We start from the raw sequence: 13,833 nt of genomic DNA, 5'->3' as shown, positions 1-13,833 counted from the left end.
CACACCTGAAATTCAAAAATCACACATGAAGGAAACAAAGGTGAATGAAATTGCAAAGTTCAGCAGATAGGTCTACACAAAACACAGAATTATTGGAAAGACACTAAAGATGCATCCCCTCCTTCTATTTTTAGACTTTCATAAAGGGAGGATCAACGAATCTGAAGGAAAGCAGTTAGTTTTTCTGTGTGGAAGACGCATCCTTTCCAGTATTCTTTGTGGAAGCAAACAGCAATATTGCATAAACATAAGGATTTCCTCTATGTCTAGCATGTGAAGGAGAGAAATAGGCTGCTTACAACCTTCACTTTCTTTTGCACACCACTGTGAAGATCAGGTGCTATCTATTCCTAGATATTTCTAAGTTACAAAGATGACCCCTGTCCTTTTATCACATTTGTGAAGTGGTCAGAGATTAGCTAATGCAAAACAACGTTGGGGATTAGAGCTTTAACATGCAGGTGTTGGCATTCAAAGGAAACATGCTCACTATTACTTTTGAAGATAAAGATTTGTACCTCTTCCTGACAGCATGTAAGGTGATATTTCAAGCAACCTGTTGATCAGCCTGGACCAAAATCCCATAGGAAAGTACGGCATCTCATAAAGCCTGATGATAATTTCTGAATTTTCACAGTGGGGAAGCTCAATAACAGGTCTGTGATCAGACAAACTGAAAGAATAAAAGTATTAAGACAGTATTTGATTATGTACTTTATCCAAACTGACTACTGTCATATATTATTTATTATGTAAAATGTATTATTTATTAATGAATATATGATTCAGATGATCAGGGAGCTGACAGTGTATCTGCTTATTCTGCTTGCTTGTGCTAAAGTGAAGTTCTGCTGTAATTTAAACCCATCAGAACCTCACTAACAATCATTAGATATTGAATGTAAATGTGAGAAAAATCCGAGACATATATAAGGCAGGATAAAATCTTCATATCCCAGGACTCTGAAGGACACAGAAAGCCTAATCAGCAACATAAGCATTATTAAACATACCAGGGAAATCTGTAACTGAGGCAGAGAAACTGTGTTATCTGCTTCAGATATAACAAAAATACCACATTCAGAGTCATAATGCTTTTTTTTAGTCACCACATTTAATATCTGCACTGTTTGGATGACATACTGCCTATGAATAACTTGTCTGTGGTTCTCACTTCAAGCAAATAGGTTATAGAATTTCATGGTTATCTTTTATATTGCAATAAATATCTGTAATGCTGGCACACTGCTATGTGAAGCTAAATTATAATCTCCCTGCTGTAGTCTTGAAGCATGGTAACTGTAAAAGAAATATTATCCTCATAAAGCATTTTAGCATTTATAGATTCCATTTACCCACCATGCTGATAAAGTGTAAGCTTCATCTGTTACAAGATCAGCTTAACATGCCCCTTCCAAAAGCATTTACTAAAGTGTACTATACAAAGTATGTATCATGCTTTCATACACCAAATTGCTCTGATGATCAGTTTTTATTTTGATCTATCTCTATGGCTGTCATTTGTGGATTTAACTCTTTGCTTACCTGCTTGGGATTAGTAGCTGATCCTCTCCTAATGGCAAAGCAATCTGAAACTTTTCCAGAAGCTTGAAGTATTGTGACATATAGATCTTAGGAAACTTGCTCTTCTTTAAAAGGAATTTTTCTACATCTGAACGCTTTACAATTCCTTTAGGATATTTAGAACAGCCTTCCACTTTCACCATCAGAATCTTTCAAAAAAAGTAAAAAAATTTTAGGTGTACATTCATCATTAGATTGTATTTTCCTGACAAACTTTATTCCCTGAAATATTTGGTATAGCCTAATATTTTGGGAGGGGGGAAAGGGGGTTAGAAACGGACTCCCTTTCACAGTGAAACCAAACATTTCCATAATGCTAGAACAGCATGACAACAGCAGTGACAGAATGTAACCTGTCTACAGGTAACCCTTCTTACATCTTTAACCCAAAGTTCCAGCTTTCATCTCAACCTGTCACAACATATTGTACAATTACTTTGCATCCATGGGGTCTTTTTATTCTACAAGTATTCTTCTGTCCATTGCAGTTTAAGTTATGTTGGACATTAGAGTGAAAGAACATAGAAGCAATGAGATAGTTACTTGTCCAGAAGGCAAGAGAAAGAGATGGATAAAACAATCTGAGCCCTGAGAAAATTCTAGATCATGAACAAATAATGAAAAGGTAAAGAAGAATCACTGACAAGTTACAGTGGTTTCAGGCAGGGGAAAATATACCATGAATCCATACCCAGAAAGTAATCAGAGTCTAACCTGTGCCATGATTTTACAGAGCCACTTAGGATCTACAAAATACAGATCTCTTAGCTGTAGTGCTGGGTCTTGAAAATGAAGAAGAACACCTGCATAAAGAATACTGTAATTAGCAATGCATTGTTCAAGCTCCATATTAAGCAAAGTAAACACCCCACTCTGGGCTGTTTTCCTTATGTGACTTGACATAAGCAATTTGAATAATAAAAACAGCTATTGAATTTATGTCAGTATCTCAGAACAGTAGAATGAAATCATGGTTTGTTCAGCTTTACATTTATTTTCAGACTTTTCATTAGATTTGTAATCTGACTTGCTTTTTTGCCAAGCTCTGTGTGGTTTATTACTCAATCTTAGGAAGTGCACTGACATAAGCTATTACATGTATTCCTCTAACCATTATTGTATTTGAGCTATTGGAACAATTGCATCTTTCTCCAGCAATTGTGCTGTCTAACAAGCAGGTATGATGTTTTCAAGGAGGAACAAGAGATATAAATTGTTACAGTAGTGATCCTTCATACCATGGAATTCCCTTCCTAACAACCTGGTTTAACACACTAATGTTACCCAAGCTTAGACACTTCAGCTCACCACTTTGTGGCAACCTTGTGAAAGATTTAAAAAGGTGTACAAGTCTGTCTGCTGCAGATTTGCAAAAAAGTGCTAACAAACACACACTGAAGACAGCATTTTACCTGATTCATTGAGAAAGTGAATTGCGTGAGGGAGTTCATTTTCGTCCAGTTGTAACTGGTTTTCTTGCACCAGTTCCAGTAAGCGTTTCTGATCGATCACAGGAAATTCAACGGGGACATTTCTGCGTTCCAGCAAAATTCTCTTTTCCAGCTCCAGGTAGCTGTCAGGAATCAGCTGACCAACCACTGGTTGATCTCTGATCTGTAAAATTAGGAACAGTAATCTTAAATGTAATAATTTATTCATGTGAATTGCAGACAGTAAACCCAAGATGTAAGGTGGGTATGTCCACTCAATAGTAGCAGCAAGAAGGAACAGGAACATTCATTTATTGAGTAACATGACTTAGTGGGTAAGATGACTTTGGAGACAATAGAACTACAAGTGCAGATTCTCCAGTTTAGGAGGATCACTCAGTGCACAAGATCTTATTTTCCTGCTTTAATTCACTTTCCTCTTTCTAGGAATAGTTTCACGCTATGTAAAATGAAATCAGTAATGGAAAATTAGCTGGTTTTCAGAAATCACAAAATCATATTTCCTGGTCCCTTGAAATCTTGCAACACTTATTGCACTTATTAACACATGATGCAAACATTTAGTTTTACATGTTTAAGACACCCAACAAAACCAGTTTTTAATTAAATTTCTTTGTAAGAAGAAGATGGCTCATTTTAATTAAGTATTCAATTTATGTTCCTAGTGCTTGAAAACAGAATTTAGCTGGGATTTTTACTAAGTTGGGTTTTTTTGGTAGAAAGTGAAATTAAAACAAACCTGGTGATTTTCTTTCATTATTTTGCTTTGCATAATGTTTTATGAAGGCAAGACGAGTTTGCTATCACACTAAAATGTATTTAATTATGTGTTAATGTTTAAAAATTTATTCACTTAACTAAAACTAGAATGTCTTCAACATTACAAACAGTATGTAGCTTACCTTGAAATGAAGACTCTCCTTTATTATTATTTTCCGAAGTCTGATAATGGAATCAGATTCCTCTGTAGCATTCACAAAGTGACAATCTTGGATTGCTGGGAAGCCTCGCTTATTCAACAGCTCTCTAGTAATTTTACTCATGCAGGCCTTACGTTGCATTTCATCAGAAACATCTAAATGAGTGCCAACAAGAATGACGGGGGATGTTGAAGCTCGAGCCTGTTAGTAAGATCCATACTGTTGATTAACTCAATAGTGAATGTTGATTTTAGTGTTTTATATCCACATAAAATGTGAGCAATTTAGTAAAAACAATCAATAAAATGAAAATAGCTACTGTTTCTCCCTTTTTAAAAATATCTCTCTTAACTAAGTTTTGAAATCTCCTATTTCATGTCTTTATTCAGACTAAGTTTAAACTGCAATCCCATATAATAGTCTTGACTGGATAAGACAATAAGGATGCATTAGCCTATAAATCCAAAACATATTTTTCAACAGAGCAGTCTATTTCAAAACAGAAATATTAAAAAATCATTTTTTTCTAAATGGAAGGAGTGTAGATCTGGATTTAATTCTTTGCAAATTAACAGCATTGCCAGTAAAGTAGGAGAGACACTTTTCATTGAGAACATCCAACAAAATGGAAAAGCTAAAAGAAATGTCACTTTTCTAGTTGTCATTGGAACAGTGCAGCGATGAAACATCAGCAAGTACTACATAGCAAAGGAGAACACATCAGAAATGGTCTTTATCAACACTAAACTGACTGCTACCCTCTGTCCTGTATCTCTTCTCAAGGTGCAAAGACTGAAAAAGACAAGTTTACCAAACAGAGTCAGTATAAAAACTCTTTATGTGATTGTATTGCCCAGTCATGGCTAACCATCCTTCAAAAGGAAAAGACAAGTAATGCTCACTCCACATAGAGCACACAGAAAACACAGAGAGCAAAGGAAAAATATATAGGCAGATTCTTAGATCAATTTCCCTACCATAGTTCTGGAATCATTCCTATTCAGAACAGGATGCTAAGCATACACTTAATAGCATGATTTAAAACCTGCATCTAGTCAGTTTTAAATTAGTCTAATTGTGATTTCACCAGAATTTACACTGTTGTAAAAGAAAACAGCAGGTTTGACTCACCATTCCTTTAATACTATCCCTTTCTTATTTTTATCAGTCAATTCAAAATATTGCCAGAATATACAAACTATTTTTTTGCACATCACTTTGTACCATTTTAAATAAAAAATGGTGCTGATCATTTTCGTATGTTTAAAAATATTTTCATATCCAACACACAATGTATTTCAGCTCTTGTATAACCTTAATTTTTATTTTCTGATGAGGTTTTTTCCTCTTCCCCTATCTAAAAATATTTGTGGTTAATTTGCTGTCCCCATACAGCTCCCTGGAAAGCAGAATTCCACTCCGTGTGGCTTACCTTGATGTTAAAAAGCCATGGCTTCATAGCATCCACCTCTGCTTGTCCTTTGCTAAGATCATAAACAGCAAGGTATAAAGCTCTTTGGGTCATAAAATGAGGATGGGTACTGTAAAACTCTTCTTGTCCTAATGATCAGAAATTTCCATTGGTTAGTACTTCCTTGACTGAACATCTTCAGATCACAAAAAGGCAGCAGAACATTTACACTCAGACCACCAATTTATCAGTGAAATTAATGTTTGCAGAAATTTATCTGAATTGAGAGAAAACCCATAGTAACTATGAGTTTTAGGTAGGTACTCTGTGGTAGCTCACTGACTGAACTACAGTGTTGAAACATATAAGTTAGTTTTAAATCAAGAAGTGTAAGATTTAACAACTGGATAAACATGGTTGCTGCAAAGACAGCTTGAAAGGTCATGATGCTTTTAAAACTCCAGTACTGATTTTCCCTCTCACTCCTTCTGTCCCTTCTACCTTCTTCCTTCCCTTTCTCCTATCCTTTCTGCAACTTCAAAATAAGACTCCTAAATTCACATGATTTAACATCACAATTGAAGCTGGACATTCAACTTGAATACTGCTCATCTGTGCATTGTGATAATAGACTCTATTTAAATGATAACAGTCCACTGTTTAAAAATAACTTTTCTATAGCCTAAAACAGACCTGAATTTTAGAAGTGTTTCTGTAGTACCTCAAACTTAGAAAGTTTCCCAAAAATCCAAGGCTCAAAGACTCTTCTTAAGTGCTTTGTTTTCTGTGACCTTACAAACCTGTGATATGGTAGAGCCTAGAGAGACCCAGACTATAAAAGGGAGAATCAGAGTTGAGTGGAAGATTCTTTTGGTGATTACAAGCTGTTTCTTACTATTTTGAAATGACTATTCTAAAGTGCTATGGTTGAAATGTGTGGTCAGACCATATTTGGTGATGAGAAATTCCTGAGGTTTTAGTCAAATTTGAGGGATCAGCTGCTAATTTACAGAATACACTAATTTGTAAGTGGTCACTGGACTTTAGGTGTAAATTTGTGTGATTATACTGTCCCCAGTTCAAATTTCCACAGGCTGACTCTAGGATTAAGTAATGCATTAACATGTTAGAAAAGTAAAGGACAATAAGCTCATGAAATACCTCCAAAATCCCACACATTTAATATAAGCTCTTTCTTCATTTTGCCTTTCCCTTGAATGATCCAGTCTTTTACATCAATGCCTACTGTAGCTTTCGGAGAGCCCAACTCCGTTCGTTTGATTTTCATTAGTTGTTGCAACAGGGTTGTTTTCCCACTGCCAGTGTTTCCAACAATCATGAGCTTCATTCTGTTATAAGGTACAGCCTTCTTCAGTCGTTGTTGAAGAAATCTGATATAAAAAAAAGTTTGCAAAACTCACAGAAGTGTATAATAGAGAAAAATATCAACAGAACTCAAGAACAAGGAAATACCTAAAACCATACCATTTTCTTCCAATTTTCAACATCTTTTAATTTTCTATTCTAATTTATGATTTGAAAGCTAAAGTTTAGTTCATAATGTGTCCTTTTTTGTTTTGTGATTACCCCAAAATTGTGTTCTGTGCAATGTACTGGGAAACACAAGAAATGTACTACAAATAATTGGTAAGCACCATTTATTGCATAGTTTTTAGAAGCATCAAATTAAAGAGATAATAATCAAGAGGTCTAAATCACTCTAATCTATTTTATGTGTGTGTGTTGATATGACATGAAACCTTCCATAGAGCAGCATGCTGGATTTCACATGACAAACCAGCACGTCTTTTAAAAACTAATGCTTCCTGCATATCCCAAGAAAGCAAAAAAGGGATTTTCAAGAACAATAGGGCAACAAACCTGATAATGTCTCTGGCTTTGCATCCCACATGTTTGAAGTCTAAATTAAGATGGAGTCCTTCCAAAGGAAGGTCCCAGATTTTGGACAGTCTTCCCATTTCATCTGGAAAGAATCTCAAATCGGGATTATGACTTACATCCAGAGAAGTCAAGTTCTCTAGGAAGCCAATCTGAGGAGGAATCTAAATAAAAGAACATTTAATGGACAATTATACATTGAAAAAAAGTTATTAGCATGAATAGATTAAATATTTAACAAAACTAGGTATTACTTTTGTTGCAGTGTAGGGTTTTTTAATAAACAGGCCTAATATCCCACACTAATAGAGGAAGGATGCATAAGTAATTCATTATACAAACAGATTATAGGACACATTCCAGGCAGAAAAGCTGAATAGAATATGGTGATTTTCATTCACAGGAAGTAGTATTTGCACTTACATACCATTTCACTATAGAATGTACAATGGTATGAGAGGTGACACGAAAATAAAATGAACATTGAAAAATTGCATTCAATTGAAAGATGACTTAATTTTCTTTAGATGGAATCTTACACTTTACCTCCTTTAACTTGTTGTGGGACAGGTGTAGCTTTTCTAGCCTAGACCATGCACATGCCTTTTCACTCAAGTCCAAGATGTCTATTTGATTATGATTAAATAACAGCTCCCTTAAGTTTAATGATTTCCAGTGCATTGGTCCAGGCAGGCTTACAATCTTGTTTTGGCTTAAGTCTACTGATCGCAAACTAAAAACATGAAAATAAAAAAGAGAGAAGTTAGAAAATGAAAAAATAAAACCCAGATTAACTGGAATTGGAAATATATTAGTTTTTAATGAACAAATAAATGGATTAGCTGTCAGAACAGATGGTTTTCTGACAGAAATGCAGACTGAAGTAGACATGTTTGTAAATAGATGTATGTGCATAAATTATAGAGTTCTACATCTGTTGGACAAATATGCTGTTTATGTAACTGTGAAACATGAAGCATACAAAATTCCATGCAATGCCTTATTGATTTGTCTGAGCTGGGAGATGTAGAACCTGAAAGATGCAGCTTTTTCAACACATCCATTAACTCTGCTGCCATGAATATAAATGTTAGCATGCTGAAACTGTGTAATATCACATTAATAATGACATGAAATACGTAAATTTCATTAATGTAAGTTCACAAATCTGTGGATCTGCCCTCTCCATGGTGCCACCAGCACTCACATCTACCCACACCTATCACATAACTGATTTGATCAACCCTTCCAAGCACTCCTTCCACAATCTGATTCTAGTGATCTGTTAAGGTCATCAACTTCTATAAAAAAAAGCAGAAGTGCAATTTTCACATGAGTAATGCTTTGAAGGTATAGCAAAATAAATGTCACATGCATCTTTATCACAATTCTTTTTAGAGGAAGTGTTATTCTTTGAGAATAAGTATCTTGTGTTATTTGGGGAGTGAAAAACCAACCTCAGTAGCCTTGTGCAAAGTCTGCAGAACTCAAAAAGGAAAAATTGCCAATATCTTTTTATTGTTGGTTACAAGAAAATATTAAATGAATTCTGGTCTTCTCAGCAAGAATTGTCAGCTTCAACTGTCAAGCAATATATTTTCAACAATAGTGATTTGAATCTGAGGAACAGAATTTCTCAAAATCATGAAGAAAATGTGACTAGTTTGTCTTCAGTTAAAAGCTACTATGTTCTGGATTTAACCTGTTAGAAAGGATTTCCTGAGAATCAGTAGTGCATGCAGAATTTTCTGCTTAACAAAGTCATGCAGAATTTTCTGCTTAACAAAGGTCTTGCCACCAGATTTTCTTCATCAAGAATTTGATGTTAACTTCAATAAATAAAATAATAACTTACTGTGGTAGAAGAAGAACTGCTTCTGGAACATTAACAAAACAATTTTGGGATAATTTTAAACTTGTTATGCTGGATGACAAGTCAGGTATTCTTTCTAGAGCAGAAAAAGAGGTTAATCTTATTATTTTTAAGGCTGGAATTTTCCAGAATCAAAGACAGACTAAAATGTCAGTCTATCATTTTCATACATAGGTCTTTGTACCATCTATCAAGGCAGAATTCAGATCTTTTTTTTAAAGCCCATTTAAAACTAAACTCCCAAAATTAAGTAATATATTGGCTTTTAACACATTACATATTATTATCCTTCATCTCATAGTGGCATTAAGCACTGAAATAATCTTACTTACACTTTACTGTATTGCCAGTATGCATAAGATTCTCATATGACTCAGGATGTGTTAGGTCTTATTCATATAAAAATGAGTCTAATGGTTCAGCTGTGTTTAATGCAGTTATAAGTTACCTTCTGAAATAATGTGAAAATAATTTCAAAATGGAAGGGTTTATGCCTTGAAGACAGAATAAATTATGACAGTAACTTATGAACTCCCACAGTATCATTAAAAATCTAAGTTATGCAATTTGTAATTTCCATAGATAAATTGATTTGACACCTTTGCATAAAATAAGCTAAGTTACTGACACACACTCTAGATGGACTCAGTTCAGTTCCTTAACACTGGGTTCTACTGAAGGGGATCTGCCTAGTGGTACCTGAGCTGTCTGCACAAAGCTTAAAGATAAAACACAAGAGCTATGGAAGACCTGCTTTTTCTAGACCACAAGCTGCAAGCCAAGTGGGATACTTCAGGGCTTCTCAAATGACACCTGCATTCAGGCAACTGAACCAAACATTCTGTCTTATTCTGAATATAAGGTTGGAAAAGACCGCTAAGATCACTGAGTTCAGTCATTAACCCAGCCTTGCCAAGTCCACCACTAAACTATGGCCCTAAGGTTCACATCCACATGTCTTTTAAATACCTCCAGGGATGGTGACACCACCACTTCCCTGGGCAGCCTGTTCCAGGGCTTTCAGTGAAGAAATTTTCCCTAATATCCAATCTAAACCTCTCCTTGCACAACTTGAGGACATTTACTCTTGTCCTATCTCTTGTTACCTGGGAGAAGAGACCGACCTCCACCTGGCCATGACCTCCTTTCAGGTATTTGTAAAGAGTGATAAGGTCTCCACTGAGCCTCCAGGCTAAACAACCCCAGCTCCCTCAGCTGCTCCTCATCAGACTTGTGCTCCAGACTCTTCACCATCTCTGTTGCCCTTCTCTGGATTGACTCCGGCACCTCAATGTCTTGTAGTGAGGGGCCCAAAACTCTTTCTGGCACAAGCTAGGATGCTTCTATGTATTTCAGTACAGTATTAATACTAGATTTGCAAGCTAAATCTGAACAATTTCCTCTCTCTTGAACCTTCCTCAACAGCATGTACAATCTCAACTACACTCCATCATTTTTTCGGCATCCACTACAAATGTAGAAACAAGAGGAGTTAGCTGAGTCACATCAAATGGCTGGACGCATACTCCATCCTTCAGCGATGAAAAGCTGAAGCTTAAGGAACTGTATAACCAAGGACAAGCATATGTGGTATTCTTTCCTGTTGTCACAAGAGTCCAAATGCTGTGGCAGAGGAATTTTGTGACTTAGAGCAGTTTCTAGAAGGTGGATTCTGTTTTGGCAACACTTACCAAGAGCATTCATCCTGGCGTTGAACTGCTCCAGTTTTGTACAGCCCATGAAAACATTCTCAGCAAGGGATGAAATGTTGTTTTTACTAATGTTTAAAATTTTCAATTCTTTCAAGCATATGGGTGAACACAGGCATGAAATTTTGTTTCTGTGATAACAAAAAGAAAGACAATAATCCATGTTTTACTTAGAAACTATTAGGTAGAACATGAAAACAAGTAGTGTTGATCTGACAATGTCATCCTTACATTGGCAAAACAAAAAGAAGACTTTAGCTATATAAACATTGACCAGTCAGCAAAAACACTGGCACATGTGGCAACATGGAATAACGTGACAGATATTAAGATTGGTTAAATTAATTTGGAGAGCAAGTGGCAGAATATATTACAAGGTGTCATTTTCTGATTACATACTGGAGCTCAATCCCACACAAAAGAAGATTGTTGCATTTATGAGGGGTTCTGTGTACTTAAGATACGTGTTTGCAGGATTACAGTCACACAATTACTATCAACCCAAAAAAAGTTAAAAAAATGAGTTCCATATGTGGGGAATACAATTCAGGATGAGTATATAATGTTACAAACAATGTATTCTGGGGAGACGAGCACCAGAAAGAGACAAAGATCCTGAAAATACAGACACAAAAGAATCATGCAGTACTGTTTTGCAAGGGTAGTATTACTAATAAAGTTCACCATCTTATTTAGCATAAACTGTAGGAAATAAATGGGACAGTTTCTGCAGTTTACAGAAATATAACCAACTACATTCTTAAGAATGCTATATAGGTATGAATTATCTCACTCACTAACATATATGATAATAAGTGCTGGTAAACAAAAAACTACATATTTTCTCATATTTCTGTCATTTAAAACATATCCATACCCCTACCTAAAATTCCATGAATACTACTTCCAAAAAAGCTTTTCTGAATATGAAATACAGTGGAAACTGTATTGTGTATATAGAAAACCTAGCTGAATATGTCATACCACACAGACAGGCCTGTGGATTAATAGTATGGCAGTAGAAAGATACTACATGAATAACATGTTTAGTAAGCAACTGGAATGGCAACACTATTAGATTCTAACAATGCCCAAAGATGTACTTTGCAATACAACACTGAAAACTGGAGCAATTTACACATTTGGAAGACAATGTACATGTTTCACTGGTGACTAAATAATCCTTTCCATGCTACAATAGTCATCATTCTGGATGATCAATATATTATTTCCTGTTATGTTTGTTGTGCTACAGCCTATTTACTAATGCTACTCACCCTTCTAGCAACAGCTGTTCCAGATTTTCAGCGACATTTGTAAGAAATTCAGGAGTGCAGACCAGCTGATTGTATGAAAGATTAAGTTGCTTTAGAGTTGGACATCTGAGGTATGGATCCAAAGCAAAGGAAGGTCCAATGTCATTTCGAGAGATATCAAGATTTGCAATACAATTCATTTTCAGTAAATAAGTTGGAAAAGAAGTAAATCGGTTACTGTGCAAATCCAAGTAAGTCACGCATTTCAAGTTCTGAAAGAAAAGGATAATTTGATTTTAAGAAGTTGGAAAAAAAAAGTGAATTTATAGTTTATAATTGAGTTACATTTTTATGCAATTTATTAATCTACTTATATTTATCTCACTAGGAAAAACAACAATAAAATAGAAAATAGCAATCATACCAATGTAACCTATAATATTTCTATTACAATATAAAATATAAATAATTACTTAAAATTGATTAGCTCAGTTTCTTAAAATTTAACAAATATTAATTGCCTGCAGTTCTCAGTCCCATTTACATTATTATGCTACTTAATATAAAATGTTTTAAAGCAGTTCTCTGCAGTAAACAACTTAAAACATTTCTGTGAAAATACTTTTATTTCTAGATGAACATAAATTCACTGAATGAAAATTCTGTGAATGTATGAAATATGCAAAAATATACACTCATATTCTTGAGTAATATTGCTATGGATACATTATTACAATATGTATGGATTACATTATTAGATATAAACAATTTATTTTAACTAATTTCAACTTGTATTACATAAAATTATGCAGAATTACTTCACACAGTTGTTCTGGAATGTTCGTAAGAGCATTTTGGTGGAGCTCCAGTTTCTCAAGGTGTTCCAGATGACTAGTTAAGCAGCTATTCTGGCTGATGGCATCAATGTTCTCCAGCTCATTTGATGAAAGATCCAGTGATTTAATATATTCTTTCTCTGAGATCAGTGAAGAAAGACTCTCTGATGGTTTTATATGTGGTGAAAATTTTGAGATGCCTTCTATTAAAAGAAAAACGTGAAAAACAGCATAATTTCATTTATCACTTCAGTAAAATTAAGATAATCAACTTGGGATCTCAAGATCCAGTAGATATTGAATGTTTGAATACTGGTTAAGATCCAAATCCATGAAGACTTCTATTAAGCCACAAAAATTTATAAGTCAGTAGGGGAAAGATGGATGCTTATGCACTGCACAACAGAAGGAGCTTTTGAAAGCTAATAAGAGCACTTCTGAAATTTCATTGGCCATTTAATTCTAATTGTGAAGCTCAGGAAAAAAAAATCCCTATATATTCATTATTTGTACTCCACTGCAGTATTTCCAAAATGTATCCTCTTATTTGTAAACAAATATTTAATTTGACTAAAATCTGCATGGTATGCTTGTGAAAGCATTAAGGATGAAAAATCCATTATATATGTTAAATTGCATAGTTTACTTACTGAGGGATTCATCTGAAAGCAAGAATTTTCTTCTTTGTTTCATAAATGGTTCATAATCTGAGCCAGGTCCCTGCAAAATCCCAAAGAGAAAAAACAGTTACAAACATATGCAGATATCTGAAATTATTCAAATTCAGTAATCTCTTTTTATTGTGGTTTCTTTTTATCAGAATTTATAGGGAGAACACAAACAAACTGTACACTTCAACTCAAAATAACCATAGATCGCATCTTTATAAAACTT

The 13,833-nt window shown here is 34.7% G+C and overlaps 1 protein-coding gene across 1 annotated transcript in view; it reads right to left on the bottom strand.

Annotated features, from left to right (window-relative positions):
• The window catches only part of LRRK2 (leucine rich repeat kinase 2), a 64,022-nt gene that overhangs the window by 18,064 nt on the left and 32,125 nt on the right, over positions 1–13,833 (bottom strand). Inside the window, exons 22-35 of the mRNA XM_018068031.2 lie at positions 13,590–13,659; positions 12,922–13,142; positions 12,125–12,375; positions 10,830–10,978; positions 9,121–9,214; positions 7,812–7,998; positions 7,248–7,429; positions 6,528–6,757; positions 5,388–5,515; positions 3,938–4,156; positions 2,997–3,198; positions 2,299–2,387; positions 1,546–1,733; positions 519–673 (exon numbers count right to left, since the gene is read on the bottom strand). Of these exons, the coding sequence (XP_017923520.1) occupies positions 519–673; positions 1,546–1,733; positions 2,299–2,387; positions 2,997–3,198; positions 3,938–4,156; positions 5,388–5,515; positions 6,528–6,757; positions 7,248–7,429; positions 7,812–7,998; positions 9,121–9,214; positions 10,830–10,978; positions 12,125–12,375; positions 12,922–13,142; positions 13,590–13,659 (2,365 nt within the window). The remainder of the gene's footprint in view (positions 1–518; positions 674–1,545; positions 1,734–2,298; positions 2,388–2,996; positions 3,199–3,937; positions 4,157–5,387; positions 5,516–6,527; positions 6,758–7,247; positions 7,430–7,811; positions 7,999–9,120; positions 9,215–10,829; positions 10,979–12,124; positions 12,376–12,921; positions 13,143–13,589; positions 13,660–13,833) is intronic.

Source organism: Manacus vitellinus, unplaced genomic scaffold (assembly GCF_001715985.3).
Source record: "Manacus vitellinus isolate BGI_N305 unplaced genomic scaffold, ASM171598v3 scaffold_13_pilon, whole genome shotgun sequence".
Taxonomy (NCBI): domain Eukaryota; kingdom Metazoa; phylum Chordata; class Aves; order Passeriformes; family Pipridae; genus Manacus; species Manacus vitellinus.
Note: the sequence above shows the minus strand (reverse complement) of the source record. Positions and strands in the feature narration are given on the sequence as shown.